The sequence below is a fragment of the Abramis brama genome (assembly GCF_963993115.1).
Source record: "Abramis brama genome assembly, chromosome: 10".
In the NCBI taxonomy this organism is placed as follows: Eukaryota; Metazoa; Chordata; class Actinopteri; order Cypriniformes; family Leuciscidae; genus Abramis; species Abramis brama.
Genome location: NC_139972.1, coordinates 19,354,368 through 19,379,780, shown reverse-complemented (window position 1 = coordinate 19,379,780; position 25,413 = coordinate 19,354,368). Strand labels below are relative to the sequence as shown.

At 39.0% G+C, this 25,413-nt stretch overlaps 1 protein-coding gene across 19 annotated transcripts in view; it reads right to left on the bottom strand.

Annotated features, from left to right (window-relative positions):
• myo18ab (myosin XVIIIA b) overlaps positions 1 to 25,413 on the bottom strand; it is a 112,198-nt gene that overhangs the window by 72,620 nt on the left and 14,165 nt on the right. For 7 of the 19 annotated variants that reach the window (XM_084127103.1, XM_084127116.1, XM_084127118.1 and 4 more), the window contains exons 1-3: positions 3,801 to 4,379; positions 1,166 to 1,408; positions 175 to 221 (exon numbers count right to left, since the gene is read on the bottom strand). The exons of 7 other annotated variants lie outside the window; for them this stretch is intronic. In XM_084127103.1, coding sequence (XP_083983229.1) covers positions 175 to 221; positions 1,166 to 1,202 — 84 coding nt within the window. In that variant the 5' untranslated portion in view covers positions 1,203 to 1,408; positions 3,801 to 4,379. Of the gene's footprint in view, positions 1 to 174; positions 222 to 1,165; positions 1,409 to 3,800; positions 4,381 to 25,413 lie in introns of those variants that run through there. 5 more of the 19 variants (XM_084127115.1, XM_084127114.1, XM_084127108.1 and 2 more) reach the window with 5 other exon arrangements.

Genomic DNA, 25,413 nt, shown 5'->3' with positions numbered 1-25,413 from the left:
AATAATAACTGAAAACATGCAATTAGACACATGTCACTCAAGGACAAATAGACAGAGTGCTTTTCAATTTCCATTTCTTCTCTTTTTATAAGTGCACCTCTTCTATGTGAGAGCCTTAAAAAAGAGCTGTGAGACTTAATTTGTTAGTACTATGCACAATATCTTGGCACTTACATTGTCTTTTGAACTCTTGGGGATTGGCTTGTTCTCTTCTTTGATCTATAAAGGTCCATGTAAAAAGGTCATTAGCATTTGATTTAGGATAGTAAGTTCATGCTGAGGCTATTATGCAGATGTGTCCCACACATTTCATGCAGGACATTTTTAAAGACCAAGATATCCAGAAAATGTTACTGTCATGTGCCAAGTATTGAGATATACAATTCCTTTGAAACCTGAGGTTTTATATTTGTGTAATTTTGGTGATGGTACTATTCATAAATGTGATGAATATTTGGTAAAAATAATGTTGATAGCAGCAAAAAAAATCTATCACAAGGAAATGGGGGAAAGCTACGGTGCCATCAAAGGAGCAATGGATAACTACAATTGAGGACATATTCCTAATGGAGAAAATGACATACAGACTGAGACTACAAGAACCACAATTGGAAAGGAAATGGGAAAAATGGTCACTGTACAAGCAAAGTAATTAACAATGATGTAAAACCCAGTCATGTTAATATTGTTATTGTTCTGTTTCAAAAGGTCAATAAAATATAAGTAAAAAAAAAAGTAACAAAAGAAAATGTAACAATTTTAAAGCCTAATAAGGCACCAATTTACAGTGCTTGCCATTTTAAGCAGTAGCATTAGTGTACTGCTACATTCCAGCCAGTAGCAGCTTTTCAAAATGTAATCAAAAGAGCTATGGAGGAGAGCTGGTGAACAACAGTCTACCATGACACTGAAGCACATCGGTCATTTTCACACAGTGATTCGTGTTTTCCATCTGCCCAGAACACACAAATACACACGCATACCCTGAACAGAGGCTGTTAGCAACTGTGCGGTCATGAACCATGCACATGGCACCCTAGTACATTGCTACAGATAGATATAAAAGTGAGATCATTGGTGCATTTCATGCACACCACCCAGCTGATGTCACACAGTGTCACACAGTGCAGAAAGATGAGAATGGAAAATGGAACATCACTTTCCTTTTGCTCCCAGAAGGAAAAGCGTGATGAGAATGCCATGCTGGCAACGCTGCTGTCATGGGCTGGGCTGGGTAAGGGTTTGATGGAGGAGGGAGGGCGGGATGGAAAGATGAGTGACAGATGGAGGGACCAGCAGACAAGAAGCTGGCACAATGGATGCTGGTCTTCACAGTTATGTTATGTGAGGTCACAAACTTCAGGTAAACAAGACCCACAATGCTGGAAAGAAGAGGAGGTTCTTGGCTCTGTTGGGTAGAAAGAGATGATTAAACACACTGGACTTGCCTCAAGTTGCACATTAAGGATATTTATTTAAATATGAGATTAAAAAGGATCCTAAAATGAATTCTTAACTTGTTGACATATTAGAACAAGAGACACATGACAGACCTATAGGGGGGGGGGGGGCTGTCTGCAGTCTGACTTCTATCCAACTGAAGCCTTTTGAACTGAAATATGCCTTTTTACTATGGAACAATTAAAAATAAAATGCAATAAAAACACAAAACTACATCAGTGATATGATCTGCAAGTCAACTATGCCTCAATCCATCTAAAGAAACCATACACCCTCTGCAAATTCATATTTGCATATATTCTAATGGGGCATCATTTGCACAAAAGCACAAAAAAGAATATAGCGCACACATCATTTGGACTATTTATAGTACTTAGTTGTTCTTTTGGAAGCTTGAAAGCCCCTTAGACACTTTCATTTTTTAAAACTTTCATTTAAATTTTTTGAGTTCCACACAACAAAGTTATTCAGGTTTGGAAATAAATGAGGATGAATAAATGACAGAATCTTCATTTTGGTTGAAATTGCCACATTGCCAGAGAGCTTTTGTTTGTAAACACAAAGCAGTTTCACTTCATTGTCACCACACTGTACGGCATCAGCTGTATGGATTACTCTGGGATCTCCCTGGGCTTGTCGAATGTAGCTGCCGTCCTCTAACTCTATATCCAGATCACCACTCTGAACTCCCCTAAAGCCCCTCATGCCACCACTGACCCTTCTCCAGGCCTTCCAGCCATCAGACACACTGCATCTATAAAAAGTTACCCGTGGAATGCTTATCTGTTAACAGAGCACTGTGATACTGACAGCACAGACTTTTTTAAGAGCAGACATGGGCAAGAAACTGCCCACATGGCCATATCATAATACACACAACAGGCTAGCAGCACAAACAGTAACAAATAGATAACTTTGGGTTACCAAATTGATTTAAAATAAACAGCGACAAATTTTTTTACATACAATAATACCAAAACTATCTTTCATCCTGTTGTAAAAGCAGAAACCAAAGGATTAAGATTCCCTTAAATATTCTATTCTCATATGCAAAAAAAAAATCAAAAATATATAAATAATATTAATAATAATAATAATAATAAATGATAAAGGTTAAAATAATATATTATTATTATTATTATTATTATTATTATTATTAATAATAATAATAATAAATAATTGTATTATTATTATTATAAAAACAACAACAGCTATTATTATTATTAGGCCTATTATTGTATAGCAAGATTACAACCACAGAAACACTGATTATGGCTAAATCTGTTAGCTAGAGAATCACTGAAAACCAAAAACAAAGCAAACAGCCCTATTTTTTCCCAACAGGAAAAAAACACCAACTGGATACATTTCTAGTAACAACTATTAAATTTGAATTAACGGTGTTAGTATGATAAAATACCTCATTTGTCCATGTATAGCAAGACTACCCATAGCATATATAAATGAAAGTGGTCTTATCACTCAACACAGGACTGGTAGACTTGAACAGCTTTTATTCTAGATGTTTCTCGAGGACACATGCAGCAACAAAAGGATGGAATTAATGCCGCAGCCAATTTAGGCTTTTATGTAGATTAAACGTAATTCAGCCAACAAAATTAAATTTACTTCCTGAAACTAATTATAATTCAACTGAGAAATGAAGAAAACTACACCGAAACACAATAAATACAAACCAGCAACAGCAATTTAGCCTAACAAAAGAGACATAATTGAACAGCTGAGAGTTTATGGCCACATCAATAAAACCTTCTGCAGACTGTGAAGCATATGATCCAATGACTGTATACACAAAATAACCCACTGACTTCATCTATCAAACACTCAACAGTAATAGAACAGTTCAAAAGCGTAAGAAAAAAGCCACAAGTTCAAAAATAAGACCCATTTGAAACATTCATCTCAAAGAGTACAATGACCAAAACATAATGGCACTACCTTTTTCCACAAGAGCAAACCAACTCAAACAAAAGCCTCTATTGAGCTTGATGGACTTCAGCACTTAACCTCAAAATGCCAATCCAGCACTCCATTCTAGTCTCGAAATACCAAATTACAAACCAGCCATGTTAACACACTACAGTACAAGAAAACCCTTACTTGAATTCACGTGAAATTGCAAAACTTGTTGAATTTTGCATTAGCACTAGCTAGCCCGGTCATTGCTCCCAGCGTGCCATCACACTCAAGCCTAAAAATAAGCGACAGAGCAGGCCCGAGTCCAGACTGCAGCAGAACTCTGAGCCAACAGACTCCTCCACAGGTCTAGATCTACAGATTCCCCCATCCAGGGCCATGAGCAACGCCTGCTGCCTTACCTGAGATCCTCTGCAGCAGCTCCAAACAGTTACCGTTGCTCCCTTACCAAGGTCAGAGTGGAGAGGAGCGGCAGACGAAAGCGGCGAGATGCATTAATGTGTGTGTTCGAGACAGAGAGAGAGCCCTGAGAACCAGTAGTCTCATGTCACACTAACCGGCAGCCTTTTGAGAGGTGCAAAGCGATAGGCTATTCCTGACGCTGCTCTGTCAGAGAAGGAGGAGGAGAGAGACAGCTGTCGGGGTAGAGGGTCGGGAAGAGGCTAAAAATAAAAAAAAACCAAGTACCACCGCTGCAACACTCCTGCTTTCTCCCCACCCCCAAAAATGTAGGCTGGGAGATGGACAGCTCCACTGTTGCTTCTCCTGCTCAGCTGCTCCAGAGCAAACGTTGGTCCAGTGCAGGCGTGCACATGTGAGGGTGTCTGCTGGTTTCAAAGAACGCAGGTCATGCCAAAGCTGGTGCAAACTTTGTTGTTGGAAGTTGTGGAGCGAGCATCAAGGCCTTGAGCGCTGGCTTAGCGTTTCTCTTCTCTGAGAGATACAGAGGTGTAGGGCGGAGAGGGGAAACAGAGGAGAAAAACAGAAGCGCTGAGAGAGAAGGTTGAGGAAATGACGCAAGGCCTTGGCACTTCCTACACAGTCATTTCAAAAGCGCAGAGCACACTGGAAATAAAAGCTGCCGTGGCTTAACACCTAATGAACACACATGTATATCAGTGTAAGAGCTGAGCACCAAAGACTGACTACACCAAAGACACCATATGCCTTTCTCTCTACTGTGGAAACATAAAAAAGATGAAGTTTTAAAGAATATCTCACACTCTTTTATGTGAATGGAGACTGGAGTTGTCAAAAATGACCAAATAGTAGTCCATGAGACTTACAAGTTTGGGGTTGAGACTTTTAAAATGATAAAAAGTGACAGTTAAGACTTTATTAACATTGTTACAAAAAAAATTATATTTCAAATAAATGCTGTTTTTTCAAAGAAAGACTGATATCAAAGAATCTTTCTTGATTGTATATGCCTGATGAAGGTCATGAGACCGAAACGTTGCTAATAAATATTTGTTGATACTTTTTAAGTATTGATTAGTGTGCAGGATTTCCTTTTGTTTTTTAGATTTTTGACTTTTTTGGTCTTCTCTCCTACGCACCTATCTATTACCTGCAGGTGTGCGATGGCAATTGTTAATTTAAAGAATCCTGATATGTATCAGGTTTTCACAAAAATATTAAGATGCACAACTGCTTTTAACATTCATAATAATTAGAAGTTCTTTCTTGAGCAGCAATTCAGCATATTGATTTCTAAAAGATCATGTGACACTAAAGACTGGAGTAATGATGCTGAAAATTCAGCTTCACCATCACAGGAATAAATTATTTTAAAATATATTCATATAGAAAAAAGGTATTTCGAAATTGCAATAATATTTCACGATATTACTGTTTTTACTGTATTTTTGATCAAATAAAAGCATATGTATGTATAAAGAATAAAAGAGAATAGTTTAGTATATTTTTATGGTGTTTTTTTAAAACATATGATAGCTTTCTATAGGGAACAGAGCAAAACCTTCTTCCCTCCAAATTTTTGTAAAAATTTGTTTCTGTTGTTTTTGTTAATGGTAGAAAGTTATTGAATTAAAGTGTTTTGATATTATTTGTATGCAAGTTTGTCGAAGTAAAATAAAGAAAAATAATGAATCTCTGTTCAAAGCATTTCTTCCTAAAGCAACAGGAAACCGCAGTGCACAGCTGAGCTCAAACTGTTCTGCACTGTTCATGGTCTCAGCCAAGAATCATGGCCAAAATCAATCATATCCTCTATGCAGAGAGGTGGGGGAGTGCCTTTTCATAGCTGTAACATCACAAACCTGCCACTAGGAGGCGAAACTTCAATTCTCGCTATATTTGCATTCACGCTTACAAGCACAAGAGGGCGCAGTAGCCCTTCTTAAAAGTAGCCTGAAGCCAGCAGTGGTCAACACACCCTGTCAAGGGAGGCTGATTGTTTTCACCTCTTTTCATAGTGTACTTTTCACTCCCGCTATCATTTTCCAGGTAGTGCACACAATAGCTTGGAGATTGGGTGTCGTGTATCGCATACAGAAATCTCCCTGCAGGAGAAAGAGGAGGTGATGGCACAGGCTCTGCAGATGGTGCTGGTACGGGCCTGTGGCGGCTCGGGCTCGGGGTGTGGTGCAGGGAGTCTATGCTACGGCACGTCCTGAAGAGGACACAGCACGCCCACAATGTGTCTGTGTGGTGGATTAAAAGACCACTATGGCGGCATTCACGGCTGTGTGGGAGAACACGATGAGGGGGAGGGAGAAACAGACTGAAGCAGAGCTGACACTGCAGGCCGATCTGGGGAAGAGACAGAGAGGAAGAGGAGAGGAATGTGAGCTATGAGGCTGTCAGCCTGGGATAATGAGAAGAGTATGCAACACAGAACAGCCAGGAACAAACGAGAACACTCTCACCTCTGCCCAAAACTGTCACGCACTCTGTCAGCACCGGCAGGACAATGACAATGTCAGCATGCACTCTGATCCCTGAAGAGCTCTCTAACCCTTGATTCTATCCTGCAACCCGTCCCAACCAGAGATTCAGCAGAACATTGAACTTGAAGATTTTATTAATATGATATAAAGTGTTGAAATGCATTTCCATTTACCATTATTGTCTATATTGCCTATTTATTGATGTATCACTATCAAGTATGAAAGAGTATATAAAAATAATATAATATTATATAATATACATACATACACACACACACACACACATTACTATTCACAAGTTGAAAGAATGAAATTAATACGTTTATTCAGTAAAGACATTTATATTCTTAGAAAAGATTTATATTTTAAATTAATGCAGTTTTTTTTTTATTCATTAAATAATCTTGAAAAAAAAAATGTGTCATGGTTTTCACAAAAATATTAAGCAGTACCACTGTTTTAATTAGAAGATAATAAGACATTAATAATAAGAACAGCTGTTAAAATCTGCATTTTTAATTATTTCTGAAGGATCACGTGACGTGACACTGAAGACTGGAGTAATGATGCCGAAAATTGAGCCTTGCCATCACAGGAATAAATTACTTTTCAAAATATATTAAAATAGAAAAGTTATTTTAAATTGTAATATTTTACAATATTACAGTTTTACTGTATTTTTGTTCAAATAAATACAGCCTTGGTGAGCAGACTTCTGAAACACCCGAAACTTATAACAAATATTAAATCTTAATCATTTACATTGGAACGCAGGAAGAGTTATAAATTATTAATATCAGACTCATGTCCAATAACACTGTACAAACTAAAATGACCTCCTACACTTGATTGGAATGTGATGCCTGCCATGCAAAAAAGTAGTTTTTGATGAAAAAATATCTTGAAAGATTTTGCAAAGGTTCACGTGTAAAAGATAGACATGTCATTTCTAAGTACACTCTTGGGATCAAGGTCTTGTAAAACCTGAGTGAATCCAGGCACAAAAATCTAAGCTAAGATGGACCAGCAGGTCTCAGTCCAGCCATCAAGCTGAGTAAGCTACAGGTCATGCTTTATGGTACATTATTTGCTACAGAGCAAACCAATATATTTTCAGGGACAATGTTTCCCCAATGAAGGCTCTGAATGATTTCATCAAAATGCACATGGTCAAGATTTAATTTAAGGGATATAAATTGAAAAAGCTTTAGGTTTAAAGGGATACTCCACTTTAAAATGAAAATTCTGTCATCATATACTCACCATGTTGTTTAAAATCCTTTATGAATTTCTTTCTTCTGCTGAACAGAAAGGAAGATATTAAGAAGAATATCAGTAACCAGACAGTTTCTGGTCTCATTGACTTCCATAGTATATTTTTTTCCTACTATGGAAGTCAATGAGACCAGAAACTGTCTGGTTACTGACATTCTTCTAAATATCTTCCTTTCTGTTCAGCAGAAGAAAGAAATTCATAAAGGATTGAAACAACATGAGGGTGAGTATATGATGACAGAATTTTCATTTTAAAGTGGAGTATCCCTTTAATACAGAGACTGATGTCTAGAAGACATGAGGATCAATTTTACTATATAATCTTGAATAATGCCCAGAGAAATTACAGTGGCACTAATAAAAACCACATAAGTGGGTTATGCTCACACACACACTCCACACTCCAACTCACTCAGACAAATCCTCTATATCATAAATGCAAATCATCTTCCTGTCTCCAGAAACAGAGATAAACGCATTAATCACAGCCCAGACGGTACATAATCCCCTCAATGCAAGAAAACACACGTCCACAGGAAAACAAATAGACATGATGGGCCAGTCCTGAGGGTGACTGTACAGAGCTCAGCAGACCTTGTCAAAGATGCTGACATCAACCTGAGTCATGCAAGAGAAGCTTATAGCCAGAAATAACTCTGTAAACCAAGATCAGTAAAACCGCTGTGCGGGCACACAGCAGTGATACAGTAGCTTGAGGGGGTTGAAGGTAGAATAGGAGGGAAAGTATAGCTAAGAAAAAAAAATTATGAGTAATTTATGAGAAGGTACCTGCTGCAGCATCAGTCCATAAAGAGAGAAGAAAGAGTGCATGTAGAAAAGACAAGAGCATCTGAGAGTCCAGTCTAGAGATGGGAAACACACATACTGCCCACCCTTACAGAACCATTGGCCTCATTTTCCCCCATCATTACTGCAGGACATCCTCATTACCAAAAGATCCCTGGAGGAAGTGAACTCAAGACTGGACAGCAAGGTTACACATCCATCTTCTCTTCTGCCGTCCCAGCAACTGCAAACTTAAATGTGACCTCAGATGGGAGAGACACTACAACTGGCATGCACAAGGCACTGATATCTTACACTTGATGAACGTCTAATCCTTCTGATCTTATCCTTAGGTGTTGTTTGAAAGAACTGACCAGTGTAATCTCCATTTGTCATCTAAACAGACATTTTAACCAAAAAGAGACAGAGTCATTCCCTTTCCCTATATTGCCAGAAATAGAGAAGAATGAATAGTTGTGCATGCATGACATGGATGCTGTAAAATGAATTAGGCATGAATGAGGCATTTTTATAACACTATGTAGTAAACGCTTTACTCTCCTCAACCCCCACCAGTGTGCAGTTTCCACTTAGGTGCAGAGGAGAGAGAGTGATAGAGCCAATTGACCCTTCGCAGGGAGCTTGATTGACAGGTGATCTGACCAATCATACTTCGCCATCCGCCATTTTGTCCGACAAAGCAGTCAGGAGAGTTAGTAGATTAACATAGGAGGATTTGAACTTGAAAAACGGAGTGTACTGACGCCTTTCTGTGGTTAAAACAACATTCCTTTTTGTGTTTGTTCATGTTTATTTGAGGCTATAAATTAACTAGAAGGAAGAGATGATCGGTTCACGAGCAGCTTTAACTGATGCTCTACAGCGATCTGTCACGGCACATTAAAGAGCAACAAAACGGTATTTATTGTTAAAATTTCTTTTTAAAAATGACCAAATTTGAAAGGTGAGACTTTGTTTAATATGTTTAATATCAAACGTAACCGAAAAGTAACCTGCTCTGTCCTGTCTGTCAGCGTGTTGTCAGTCTCCTCTCTACTCCGCGATGTATTTTTCACTGCATGAGAACATGGTGTGGCATGAGAACGGCGTAGCTTGTCGGACATAGCGACAGTAACTAAGGGGGGCGGGTCTTTGCGAACGGTCAATTGAAAGGCATGGGGATTCATTTTAGGAGGCCATGATTGATAAAGGTCAATGGAGGGAATTTGGCCAGGACACCAGGGTTACACCCCTACTCTTTTACAAGAAGTGCCGTGTTTTTTTTAAAATGGCCACAGAGAGTCAGGACCTCGGTTTAACGTCTCATCCAAAGGACGGTGCTCTTTGACAGTATAGTGTCCCCATCACTACACTGGGGTGTTAGGAGGACCCACACAGACCACAGGTTGCGCACCTCCTACTGGCCTCACTAACACCTCTTCCAGCAGCAACCTGGTTTTCCCAGGAGGTCTCCCATCCAGGTACTAACCAGGCTCAGCCCTGCTTAGCTTCAGTAGGCAACCAGTCTTGGGCTACAGGGTGATTTTGTGCCAAAAAATGGCACAAAAAAAATCTACAATCTACAATCAAAGCCACATGACTGAATTTACTTTCCCATAATTCCCATAATGAATTTACATTTTAACCAAAGCCCACTGCAGAGCACAATATAATTAGTGGCCTGATCAGTCACAAGGCTACATAACCTTTAAAAACATAAAAACATTAACATCTATCAATTTCTGTTATATTTCTTTTCTAACTTTGTTCTGTAAAATAAAATAATAAAAACGCGAAATGCAAACAAAATGCAAGATAAAACCCCACAAAACAAGACAAAAAAAAAAATAATAATAAAAAAAAAAAAATCCAGCCAAAAACCAAACCAAAAACAAAATACAAAAATGTTTAACCCAAGCACCAGCTTACTCACCCCTTACCAGCTTTTAAAGCAGCACAGCACTCCTAACTACACACATTAATAGTACTCAAGACTATAACCAAGGATACTACATTACGCCTAGACTCGTGTAGTCAGACCTTCAGACTGACGGCAGAAGGTCTGGACTCCATCGCAGCTTTCATTGGCCAAAGTCCGTCCAAGAGGACGTCTAACCGACCAGTAAAGCAACCAATCATAGTTTGTTTTGTTCACACGGGGGGCTTCACAGCTTTGTTTCCAGGGGGACGATTAAAGAACGCGACATACATGTCTCCCAGAAATCCTGTAGAATTCAACCAATTGAACCAATCAAATGGTGACTTCGAAACATCTAAAATGTTTCCCATTTTCTGTGCCATATGCATCAGACTTTCAGCCATGGTCTGTGGGTGTGACGTCTGAGGCTGAGACTACATTACGCTTAACCCAAGCATACAGTAAATGGAGTGGAAGCCAAGTATGAGTGTCAGTGATGAGGAGAACATAAGCTGTATTGTTCAGCTTCTCTTCCCTCCTCCTTCTCAGATCACTCCTGCCACTCCCTTCTTAAAATGGAAAATGGGCAGATTTCTGTATCCATGAGAACTTTATAAGGAAACTGTTGTATGAGTGTTAATGTGCAAGCAGAAGGTTAAACACACTTCACTGAGCCAGTCATGTCTTGGCTTAACTCAAGGGCACTGGCTGGCACATCTGGGTCACTGTTACAGACAGACCCTCCTCCTCCATCACAGGATGTGACTCAAGATCTTGAATGCCTTAAGATACACACACACACACACACACACACACACACACGTACGTACACGTAGATGTAGATGTAACACCATCCATTTATGAAAACCTGTCACCAGCTGCTAAATTAAGCAGTTAATCATTCCCATTTCCTTTCTGATGTTGCGATCAGTTTGGCACATAGCAATATGAAAAAAACATAAAAGATTATTTATAGAACAAACTTTAGATGTTACAATATGTTCTCAAAAATTATAAACAAAAATGATGTTTCTTTTTTTTTACTGTATATTTATCAAATAAATGCAACCTTGGTTAGCATAAGAGACTACATATTAGCATATACATGCTACCCTTGGGAGATATCATTAGGAAGCATGGCATTAGTTTTCACTGTTATGCTGATGATACTCAGCTCTATATTTCTTCACGCAATGATGAAACTTACCAATTCACAAAATTAACGGAATGCATAGCTGATATAAAAAAACTGGATGACTAGTAATTTCATACTACATAACTCTGAAAAAACAGATTCGAATTATTGGACAAAAAAATTTCCTCACGTAATAATCTAGAACACTGATTCTCAAAGTGTGCTCCCTCTAGTGGTACGCAGAGGAATCACTGAATTTCACACGTATGATCACACCGGTGTGATTAAAACTTGTTATAAATCCAACAGATCCGATTCTCTGAACAGTGGCACAAACTAACAAGGCGGCGCCCATCGTGCATATAGCTCAACTAATGCGATCATATTTAATTTTCAGCTGGCTTTTTGGTTGATTAGGTCCACTGTCTGTCTTGGTTTTCTCTTGCAGCTGCACAGCCGTTGTTAAAAAAAATGATCAAGTACAGTACTTTTTTTTTTTTTTACTTAACTTTTAAGTACAGTACCGTATTTATTTAACTTTTAAGTACAATACATTTTCAATTAATCTTTAAGTAATTTTTTAATTCACTTTTAGGTGCAATACATTTTCATTTAATCATTATTTCAGTTTTTTATTTACCTGTATATAAGCAGCACAGTGCAGTGTTAATGTTCAAACTGGGTTTTTACACTGTATAAAAAAGGGCTGACAATAATAAATATTCTTATTAGAAATAAAACTGCCTCGTTTTTGAGCTGTGCATAGCTATAGCTGAATAGTTAGGCCTACTACACTACTGTATTTTAATATTGGTCATTATGGTGATAATTGGTGTAAAAAGTTTGAGAACCACTGACCTAGAATACTGTCTAACATTTGATGGCTGCTCTGTCAAGTCTTCGTCATCGGTTAGGAACCTGGGTGTGCTCTTTGATACCAATCTTACATCTGAAAGTCACGTTTCTAGTATCTGTAAAACCACATTCTTCCATCTTAAAAATATATCTAAATTACGTCATATGCTCTCAATGACAAATGCGGAACAATTAGTTCATGCGTTCATGACATCAAGGCTAGATTATTGTAATGCTATTATGGGTGGTTGCCCTGCACGCTTAAAAAATAAACTACAGCTAGTTCAAAACGCAGCAGCTCGAGTTCTTACCAGAACCAGGAAGTATGACCATATTAGCCCGGTTCTGTCAACACTGCATTGGCTCCCTATTAAACATTGTATACATTTAAAAATATTGCTGATTACTTTACAAAGTACTAAATGGTTTAGCTCCCCAGTACTTGAGCGAGCTCTTAATGCATTATAGTCCTTTACGTCTATTGCGATGGCGTCTACGCTAATATTAGTCTCTCTGTTTATCCCGAGGTTTACCGCAGTCCGCCAGATCCAGGCCGTATCCATATCTGATGAAGGACCTGCGCCTGGACACGACGACAACGCAGTCCTTAAGTGTCAACTAGTCTCGCCCCTGTGAAGGCCTCCCTTCTCCTTCCCTTTACCTCTGTACAGATAAAACGTTGTCAAAATAGTTCTGGTTCACATGGCTACGCAGAAGCGATAAATAATTTTGTATTATACATTTTTAAGGCCAGACAAGTAATTTGTTAAGGTCAAGTTATAAAGAAAGACTACACGCCTGCGTACATATATATTCAAACGTGCATACCTATAGACTGAACACGTAATACGCATGTGCACGCCATCAGCGTTTTCAGAGACTCTTTTCCTGTGCACTATTAAACACAGGCTGTGTAAAGTGTGGATTATGTGATGAAAAGCAGATCCGTGTAGAGCTGCATGACAGTAGCTATTACAGCTGACAAGTATAAGACCACCAGAAAGGTCAAGAAAACTCTGCCAAGGCTGCCACAATTCATCACTCCGCCTTGACCCACTTTACAGTTCCGGTTTGACATCTCAAAGCAAGTGAAACATAACTGAGACTTGTTTAGATTCTGCACTTGGTCACCAAACGTGCTGAGTTGGAGCACTAGAAGCGTCCAGGCCTGCATGGCAAGCCTCTTTACAGCCACAATCAACATTTGTTTAGCAGCCAGGCTAATTCTGTCTGTCTGTGCTAATCTTTGGGGAATGCAGAAGAAATACTGCTGCATTTACACAACTTAAGGAATTTAGCTGGCCTTTCACCCCTGCGCCGGGTCGAAGGTCAAGAATGAATTTAATGGCTATGAGTGCATCAGGAACCAATCAAAAGTTAGAGAGATCATGGGTGGGATCTGCCTGTAATGGGTTTACTTGAGTACCAAACACTGTATCAAGCTTGTGGTATTACATAAACGCCTCTGAACCAGCGGTTCCCCGTGAAGCATGCTAGCACATGTGAATTCCTGTTCAAGAGCTTTCGTTGGACTCCGGAAATGTCCGCTTGGAAAGAGTTCTTCTGTTCTAGGAAAGAATCTTCCCAATGTTTTGAATATCAAAGCATAATTGTATCACAATGTTCATCCATATCATTGTCGAAAGACCATATTCACTCAAAAGCACCACTGGTGTCATTGTTCATGGAGCAGCTTTTGCTCTGAATGTGCCCTCAGATGAATAAAGAGCATTTAAACTGTTTTGGCTGGACTTAAAATGTCAGGCTGCTGAACTGGCACTGGGTCCAAGATGACAGCACTGTTTTTTGAGGCCAGGGTCAGTTCCGCTCTGAAGCTAAACTACACCACAGTGCCCTGTGCCTGGAGCCCATTGCATTCTGGGACACATAGCTGTGGTTACAGTAATAGAGTGAGACATTGCAGAGCTCTACACTTGAGGTCTACCAGCAAGAAACACACAGTTCATGTCCTAGTAGTTCATCCTAAAGGTGTTCAATGGGGCTAAGTCAAGTTCTTCCACGCCAAACTGATCCAACCATGTCTTTATGGACCTTGCTTTGTGCAATTTCTAATCATCATGTTCAAAGACACACACAAAAAATTGTTAATTGTGTGTTTGAACATTAAGATCAGAGGCTATTGGACTGATTTAAATCACTCACTTGACATGTTATGTGATTGGTGGATGCCATACCATCTGACTTTTCATTGGTTATGTGCAAGTTTGAATTTTGTCCTTGTTTGTATTTAAATGAGCTTGTGTCTACCTGTAATCTTTTAGCCCTGATGAAGGCATGTGTGCCAAAACATGTCGGCAAAATAAAGCAGGAGTAATTTTTCAGCTCCAGTTTCTGGCCATTTTGATCTCTCCATTTTGCAAGTGTTGCTGGTACTGTTCCAATATTACTTGTGCTGGAAGCAGAAATTACATAGAATGTGACAGCACACAGACAACCAGTGGCTTACTGAAATGCATGGCACATTTCCATTTCCCTTAACCTAGGAACAACCATTATCTACACTGATCTGCAAGGACATTTCAAACCCCCATCGGACCTCATTCAAACTGAATAAAGCCACAATTACCATCATAATTACATTTCACCACCACACAGCCACCAACCATCTACTTATTGTGAATAGGCTCTGAGGAAAAGGATGCCTTTATCAGACAGTAGCCACATTATCATCCAGCAAACACAAGACTCTATTAGAAAGAAGCCTTGCGTCATTCGTTTTCCACAGCATCTCTAAGGATGACGGAAGCTTTGCGCTTTAATCCATAAATAAGATGAAACTCGGTCTCCTTTCTCGCTCAATGATGGCCTTTTGTCCACATGTAACCGACTCATATAGCCGCCATCTGGCATTCAGAGTGGTTTCATGCCAGCGTCTGCTTAAACCGAAACATTGGCACTGAATCTAGGCATAACCAACCACTTCAGGCTTCACATTCCCGCAATGAAGAGCTGAAAGGCCCCACAGTTCTGAGCAGCCATCGGAATGGAATAGCAAAAATGTAATTATTGAGTGCGTTCACAACTGTAAAATATACTGTATGCTTTATAACTCGTGTAAGGTAATTTAGGTCAAACAACACTTAAAGTTGTCTCTGCATATTAAACTAGTACAGAGTACACAAAATATTTTAAAAACAAAAATTAAAAAAATAAATGAATAAATAAACAAAAGAAGAACAAATTAAGCAAAACAAAATCAATAAAAAAGATTAGATAAATAAACAAGCTCTTAAATAAAGGCAAGATATAGCAGTAAACTGAGATCACAATGATCAATGAAATCTAACTTCAAAACAACATGCTATTTTAGATCTCAATTGATCCCAGCGGTGGATCTAAAGCATGCTGCGGTGTAGTGCCGCCAGGCATTAATTGATTGGCCTGGCTTGCTATGCCAACCACTGCGGTGACCGCAATATCCAGCAACTGAGTAAACATCAAATACCAGCATGATCCCAGAACCCTTGGTGCAAGCTACTGTTGCCAAACAAACACTGAGAAACTTTATTTGTTTTCCATGAGAGGGAAAGTGAATTTGTGTGCTCTGTATTCCTCCATTTGAAGTTGCCCTCAAGTGACCTCTTACGGCTGTGAAGGGTTTTGCTTTGTAACCATACCAGGTTATGTTACAGTGGAATGCATGTGTCATAAACAGGAAGAACACTTGCAGGTTTCTCAATCCTAGACGACAAGCATCACTGCCAGAACAGAGGAACTTCCTGCCCAGGATGAGATATAACAAGAGGCAGTCACACAGCATGCTAAACTTCCTACTTAGACCATTCACATAAACACATTCACTCTCGGCTCCTAAATGTCAACAAAAATAAATAAATACTGGCAGAAATTGAATAAAAATTCATTCATCCACTTTCAGCTCCTGGACTTAAAGGTGCAGTCTGTAAGAATGACAACTAGTGGTCAAAATGGGTACTGCAGTCCAAATTCAAAATATTGGAGATCATTGTTTCTCCCGCCACCTGCTCCTCGGACTGGACGGCGCTCGCCAGTTTGAGCACACGCAACAGGAAAGAGCGCAATGGACAATGAAAATTGGCAAATTGGCAACGTGCAGTATCACAGACCAAAACAAAAACAAACATTCCATCCTGGAAACGCACATTTCAAAGTAAAATAACTGGCTGTAGAAGTGTTTTTCAGAGAAACGAGTAGGCCTATGTGAACTTAGCATGTTTCCTCAATATATCCTCAAACATATCATGGTATTTTTATGCTTTAGGTGAGTGAAAAAGTTACATACAGCACCTTTAAATTAAAGGAGCAAAAAAAATTGTGAAAATTTAATAAAATATAATGTGAAAAATATTTATATAAAAGCTAAATCATCTAAAAATTATAATAATTTAAATCAATGGTCTTCAACAGGGGTCCAGGGTGGTATTAAAGGGGGCCCATTAATAGCTGTTTGTAACTAATTTGGTTTTAAAAAAAAATAAAAAATAAATAAACTTTAATAGAGAAAGCTGAAGTTTGAAACAAATAAAAAAATGAAAAATATAAATGAAAATATGTTATTTTGTCAGCTAGATGTATCTGTTTTTCTTTGTTATTCTGATTTGTTATATTAAACAAAAATTAAAAACATTAATATAATATTATTTACATAATATATAACTGTGTTTCTGCTCCATTCGTCTGTTTTCTTGGAGATTTCTTGGTCTGAAAAAGGGATGAAGACTCCTGGTCTAAATGATAATTCAATTTTATGATTAAATCAAGAACAGCACAAACAGCTGTTTGAATGCCACACAAGCACAAAAACATTGTGAATACAGAAAAAGCATTAGCCCAAGCGTGCAACAAACAGCAAAAGTGTTTGTGTTTTGGCAGTCCCATTCATTACTGTGTCGTGTCATGTATCAGCCGGCGGAGAGCTGCTCTCAGCACACAAAAGCCCTTCATTAATGATGACCGCCTCATACTCAACATGGCGGCAGTGTTGTTGGGTGTCAACAAATGCTGAAGTGGTCCTACCGGAGAAGCCATTTACAAGAAGTGGTTAATTACACACACAATCCTATAAATTGCGTTCCTAATTTCCATAAGCCCAACTCTATTCCACCTTGTTCCTCATAATGCTGCATGCGTGCCCAGGCTAGCTCTTTCATTATTCAGTTTGCCTGTAGCAGGTCTCTTTAAATAATTGACTCTGGCAAAGACGAAAGCATTATGTTAGGGACAAAGTGAGATCCTGAAGGACCCTGCAGTGCACTGTGAAACCCCATAACCCACTTTAACCAGACCACCAAGCCTCGCCCTAATTCAAAAATGAATCCCGGCCACAAGGGCTTCAGATGCACTGCCAGACACCCTTACTGAGTTATGCACGTCCCCATAATGACAAAACCCAGCGCCTGACGCTCACATGGAGAACGGCAGGCTGATGGAGTACATCTGACATTGGTCAGTCAGTGGGAACGGTTGGGTTTTTGCTGGTAACCCGGTCTGCCTTGCGGAGGCTGGCGACTCACAGTGTGGGTAATGGCTAGCGTGTGTGAGAGTCGTTCCTCCTGTACCCAGAGTGCACTCATTCACCTCCTCCAAACCTCAGGTCTCACCACTCCAACATAGCATTTGAATTTTTCCAGCAGAATTTAAGGAATTTCACCATCTAGAGTAGTTCACGAGAGTGATGCACTGAAATATATATTTTTTTTTACCGAAACCAAAATTAATGTTTTCATTCAGCCAAAAAACGAAAACAGAATTTAATAATCAACACATAAAAGCTGTATAAATGTTGTATATAAGCATTTAAATTGCACACAAGGCAGTTGTTATATCAACTTTTTAAATTTATATTTCTTTATATTTCAGCTATAAACATTTAAACAGACTTGTTTTCATGGCAGATATAATTCAAACGTACATAAAATAATAAAGACAACGATTAAGTAAAAATATATTGATTATGTAATATAGTGCAGATTATCAAAATGCTATTTTTTCTAGCTAACTATTGAGCTATGGTCAATGAATGACCTTCCTGACTGTTCCTAACCTTCCTAACAACTTCCTGTTGTTATGTTTTTACTTTTTATTGACGCTTTCCAAGGTCAAAATGAATTTGATTTCAAAATCAAATTCATTTTTGGTCAAATATTGTCGGTTGCCGAAAATGCAGTGCCATATATAAATTGCTATATGAATCATTAATATAAATATTGAATATATAAATAAAAGAAAAATATAATTTTACATACCGAATATATAAATAAAAAATATATTACATATTGAATATATAAATAAATTAAAGATATTATATATTAAATAAATAAAAATATATTGTATAACTAAATATAATATATTTTAAACAAAATAAAAAAACTTGACGCATAGTTTCTGGGTTCACTGTGCAGTGGCCTGTACAGATATAATAAACGCTTAGTCAGCAGTACTCGTTGTCTATAAATGCTATAAATGCTTAAATGAGGATTTCCCAACTCGCAATCACTCTCACGGTCAGTGGAACATCTGGAAGATAATCCAAATAAAGCTCATTTCCGCATTAAACTGCTTTACGGTGGCTTATCTCTGTGGGGAAGGCCTTCCTCGCTTACAGATTGTGCCGTTTTCCAACTGTGATGATAAAGACCTCTGTTACTGGGGTAGACTGGTGGAGAATGGTGTTATAGAGATGGCCAAGACTCACATTGCTCCCTCCCTCGGGTGGACATTCTGATAAAAGGCCTTTTTCAGGTCTCTCCACAGTCCCATGATCAATGGTAAGGGAGTGATGTAGTGAGCAGCATCCATAATAAGCCATTGGAGTCAGCACAGGATATCACTGACACGCAGTGCGTTTAATTTTAACCAACACGGCCAAGCTTATGAGTCTTGGAACAACATCCAGAGAGAAACAATAAACCATGAGCCATCAGGAATCATTGGTATTTCAGCGCAGACCACAACCACGCTGGACTGCATGGAAAAGAATAAGCCCAGGGCAATGAGCATTCCTTTCCCTACGCTTTCTTCAAATTGCTTCTATTTCCAGGGGGTTATAAATTACAATTTATAGGACAGAGCATCGGTTAACAATCCGTGAGGCTTTTTACAACAAATTAAGTCATGATTGTATGGGGTTTGGTTCAGATTCTGTGTATAGGATTGCTAAATACACATTCTGTCATTAATACTCAATTCGTGGCCAAATGAAAATGCATGTATGGCGTGCTGCTGGATAAACCCCATGAGAGCCTTTAGAGATATATATTACTATGAGAAACCACAGCTTTAGATGCTGAAAACGGTATGATCCGGCAGTCTCAACTAAATCCAGCTTGCAGTAAAAACAGCCGAGTTGATACATGAGAGGCTGTGGGATGTGAAGTGGAAGGAAAAAGAGGGGAATTCTCCTTGTAGAGCCGTACAGAGAGGCCTTTCTCCGGGCTGGGGTCACAGCCAATCAGAGCGGTTTCACCAAGGCCCTGTGCTGAGTGGGCCTGACCATGCAGCGCAGGCAAAATGTTAATGTCTATAAAGTGGGCTTTCAATGGCGCTCTCTGTTGCTTTTTATCTAGCCTTACGAGCAGGCAGACCAAACCGAAAGTAGAAGTAGGACTGTGGAGGGAGATCAACTATTTCCACATACACTACTCTTGAAAAGTTTAGGGTCATTACGTTTTTACGTTTAAGATTACTCGGCAAAAACACATTCAATTGTTGAAAAGCTACAGTAAAAACATTAATAGTGTTAAAAAAAAATCTATTTCAAATATATATATATATATGTATGTGTGTGTGTGTGTGTGTGTGTGTGCGCGTGCGTGCATGCGTCAGAACAACATCCCAACCAAATTCTAATCTTGAAGGGTTTGTGAGTTCCCAGTATGCAGTGGCGGAGCCAGAGGGGGGTCCGGGGTGGCACTGGACACCCCTGACATGCGATTGGCCACCCCGGGTGCCACCCCAAAATTTTATTTGCTACTGGCAGTTGCTAATGCTGATTTAAAAAAAAAAAAATTACGTTCGCCGGCAGCGCGGCGCGCGCGCAGTTTTCAAACGGACGAGCAGAGGACGAGAGATGGTTGCAAGATACAGAACTTCACCGAATAAGAAAACATCATATTTGAAGTAAGTTTTTAAGGTTTAGCAACAGGGTGGTTTGCTCCGAATAGCCTACATTAGGCCTAATACACGCATATGCAGTACCTTGCCGTTACAGTATACAAATGTTCTAGCTAATGTGAGGATAGGAGATCAAAACGCAGGCAAAGAAAAGCAGAAACAAGTGATATCATAATGCGATCACTATAGGACTATGAAGCTTTATGGGTGTAGGGTGTTGATGGACTTGATCTACTGTGTTTTGATCATCATTATGAATCTGATCTAGATGTAGTCTTTGATAAAAATGCGATTTTCTCAGCTTTTTGCTCATGTTGCTTTTTATGAAACTTGCCAACATTCAAGTGTTGATAAAAAAAGATGCACAAAGCTAGAATAAAACAATTTTTTGTCTGTTCATTCTTTTGGTATGTTCAGATATTCATACAACAAAATATTCTGGGGTGCCATGAAATTGTGAAAATTACCAAAAACACCATTTTTTTTATAGGCTACTGCGAGAAAGAGTTAAGATAAAAATGTTGGTAATTGGATGATGATTAGAATATAAATATGATTGGAATCATATTTTAAATTTGTCATATTTTTGAACAGGGTCAATTAAACATGAAAAGAAAGGGAGAGATATCAGAGTACTTTTTAAATAAGCACAAACATAGTCCAGTCATTTTATGAAAAAAGGTTGAACAAATTGCAACAGAAGCAAACTCAAATAATTTTGTATCCTCAATATGTCCTGAGTAAGGAAAAAAAGTCTAGAAGAATCCCATTAGGGGAAAGTTTCGAAAACTGTTTCTGGGGATTCACTTTTTATTTTACCTTTTGTCCTTTGCATTCTCCTTACCATTGTCTCCTGTTCTTCCCTCAGACTCGTCCCCCAGAAACAGTCCCAGACCCAGTCCCAAACCCAATCTCTTGCTTCTGTTGAGTTTGCTTCTGTTGCAATTTGTTCAAGGTTGACCCCCATTTTGGCTTAAAATGACTAACAGGCAGATCAGGTGCAAACAGATCCCAGCCCTTGCATCACCACTGGCTAGTCAGAGTCAGTGTGGTCAGACTTCAGGACCAGAAACAGGTCAGAGCATCTACCAGACACAGGCAGTCAATCACATACCCAATTCAGGAATTTAAGTTGAGATGATTTTGCCAGATTAAAAGGATAGTTCACCCAAAAATGAACACAAAAAAATAATTATAATTAGAAAGAATAATTATAAATTATTATAAAGAAAGAATTATGTTGTATTAAATCTTCCTAGGATAAGATTTTATATTGATGGGCAATACAATTGTTTACATTTTTCAAGTACAATTAAAAAAACAGTTTTTATTGGTTGTAAATGTGAGTTTTTTTGTAAATAAACGCAGCAGTACATAACAGACACATGCTACGGTATCTTATCTCCTTGGTGCTTAAGCTTTGTTTTCTGCAAATATTTTGGATGTTCAACACTTATAGACACAAACAGAGTGACCCAATTCCTTCCATAAGCTTTTCCACTGTGTGTGTGTGTGTACTGTGTACCCCCGAAAGTAGCAGTGGCCACCCCCTGGCCACCCCATGTATAAAACTCTAGTTCCGCCACTGCCAGTATGAATTGCAGTATGAATAAATTGACCTTATTTACTGGCAGTATCATTTTAGTTACTATTGGCAGTGTACTATTTGAATTGACTTAACATTTCGGAGGACAAAATGAAGACTTTAAATATTACATTTAATATTATACAATTCTTACTTTGCATCAAGCAAATCCTAATGCATTATGTTGCCATTGCTCACTTCCTGTTTTACAGTGTGGAAAAGGGGTCGGCAGCATGGGAGGGGTCTTACTGCAGTAGACCACTGCGAGACCACTTTCTCATGACTTCGATGAAAGGTCCATCCTGACAGGAAGCATCTCAACTCTAATGAGCCCTGAGCCAGGGTTGCACAGTTCGTCTAGTCTGCCCCATTCTGCTCTATCCCCTTCCTCTGGAGACTTCCTGTCTAATTGTGACTATGGTGAGTGAAAAACCATGTGGCATGGACATCGAGAGCATATGTCATGTGTTAACTAACAATAAAGAAGGAAAGTGTGTACCATATTTACTCAACAACAGAAAATAGATTTCGCAATTGGTGCAACATACCCAGTTACACTACAAACTCTAATTGAAAGCATCGCTACATCTGACATGGCTGGGCTGTACTGAATCAATGCCGTACAAATGTAATCAGTTAGCTTGACATAGCTTGATGTTATGTAATCTACAACGGTTAAAACAAAAATCCTCAAAATTGAACATTCCCGCAGAATGACCTCAAGTGTAAAGATGAAATATGCTGTTCTGGCCCCATCTCTTTCAATTTGACTCCGCTTTCTCCAGAGACCACGTCAGGAAGTGACATGTTTGTTCCAAAGCAAATTCCAAAAATACCAAGAATGGAACTTTAGGGAGGAGAAAACATTTCCAAGCCCTTCATAGAAACAAGCAAAGCAGTTCACTTCATGATCCCCTTAAAGGGACGGTTAACCCAAAAATAAAATAATTTACTCACCCTCATGTCATTCCAAATCTATCTACAAATCTTTTTTCTGTGGAACACAAAATTAATTATTCTTAAGAATGTTGGGAAACAAACAACTTTGGACCCCACTGACTACAATTTTATGCAAAAAAAAAAAAAAAAAACACACTCAGATACAGTATCTCACGAAAGTGAGTACACCCCTCACATTTCAGCAAACATTTTAGTATATCTTCTCAAGGGACAATACTATAGAAATGAAACTTGGATATATTTTATTTTAGTATATATTTACTGTCCTCTGAAAATAAACTCAACATACAGCCATTATTGTCAAAATAGCCTTGACAGGACCATACAAATGTGTGTATCTTGCATTAGAGCAGTTAAAATTTGTGCTTTGAGTACAATTCTCTCATACTGACCACTGGATGTTCAACATGGCACTTCATGGCAAAGAACTCTCTAAGGATTTGAGAATTAGAATTGTTGCTCTCCACAAAGATGGCCTAGGCTATAAGAAGATTGGTAACACCCTGAAACTGAGTTACAGTACAGGCCAGGGTCATACAGAGGTTTTCCAAGACGGGTTCCAGTCGTAACAGGCCTCGCAAGGGTCAATCAAAGAAGTTGAGTCCTTGTGCTGTGCGTCAGGTGCAGAAGCTGGCTTAAAAAACAGACGCATGAGTGCTGCCAGCATTGCTTTAGAGGTTGCAGAAGCGGAAGGTCAGCTTGTCAGTGCTCAGACCATACGCCGCACACTGCAACAATTCGGTTTGCATGGCCGTCGTCCCAGAAGGAAGCCTCTTCTGAAGCTGGCTCACAAGAAAGCCCGCAAACAGTTTGCTGAAAGAAACCTGTCCAAGAGCATGAATTACTGGAACCATGTCCTGTGGTCTGATGAGACTAAGATAAACTTGTTTGGCTCAGATGGTGTCCAGCATGTGTGGCGATGCCCTGGTGAGGAGTATCAAGAGAATTGTGCCTTTCCTACAGTCAAGCATGGTGGTGGTAGCATCATGGTCTGGGGCTGCATGAGTGCTGCTGGTACTGGGGAGCTGCGCTTCATTGAGGGAAACATGGATTCCAACATGTACTGTGACATTCTGAAGCAGAACATGATGCCCTCCCTTCAGAAACTGTGCCGAACGGCATGATAACGACCCCAAACACACCATCAAGATGACGACTGCCTTGCTGAGGAAGCTGAAGGTGATGGAGTGGCCAAGTATGTCTCCAGACCTGAGCCCTATTGAGCACCTGTAGGGCATCCTCAAGCAGAAGGTGGAGAAGCACCACGTGACCAACATCCAGCAGCTCCATGATGTCATTATGGAGGAGTGGAAGAGGATCCCAGCAACAACCTTGCAGCTCTGGTGAACTCCATGGATTAAGGCAATGCTAGATAACAATGGTGCTCACACAAAATATTGACACTTTGGACACAGTTTTGACATGTTCACTTAGGGTGTACTCACTTTTGTTGCCAGCTATACAAGCAGCACACTGACTACTCTAAAATATATCCAAGTCTCATTTCTATAGTATTGTCCCATGAGAAGATATACTAAAATGTTTGCTGAAATGTGAGGAGTGTACTCACTTTTGTGAGATACTGTATTTCTTAAAATATCTTCTTTTATGTTTCACAGAAGAAAGACATTTATTTAGGTTTAGAATGACATGAGGGAAAGTAAAATGACAGAATTGTCATTTTTGGGTGAACAATCCCTTTAACAAAACATATCAACAGATTTCACCAGTAGGATTTCAACATTAAATTGCATCTAATGAGTGTTTTATTTCTATTTCTTACCAAAAAAAAACAGTTTCTTTAAATATAATGATGCGCTTTTACCCCAAGAACTTACATTGAAATGTGCTAGACATGTATGACTTCCAATCATTTTTAAGAAAAGAGAGAAAGAGAAAAAGATGCAAATCTAAAATATAACACTACTGAGAAAAGAATGTAAAACAATGCGGAAGGACTACTGTGAAGGAAACACGTCAACTTATTCACATGGGAAGAAAGGCCATTTAAATCACTTAAAAGCTTATCTCAGATGATGTGACAGGCACAGTACATAGAAACTGGCTCTTTATCCCAGTTCCTGTGCTAGGGCTTCCTGAACACGCTCAATTACTTCCCTCATATCACACTCCTGCCTGGCACACCCAGCATTATGACACATGGCACTCTGCCCTAAAGGTCAGCAGACAAATTATAACAGGATCACAGTTGGGGAGTAGCTAACTGAAATATGACAAAATGCTACATCACCTTTTTCTATTATGCACACAGATTTAAAGTTGAGAGACCAAATGCAAATGCGTTCCTCTTAAAACATATGTAGATTTGGGATATCCCAATTCATTTGTGTAAATCAGTTCATGTAAATGGAAAAGGTCTCTGCAAAGTGAATATTTAGTTAAATTCTGCAGTATCGCCACCATATTTTTAACTCATTTGTGACCCTGGATCACAAAACCAGTCACAAGTCACACG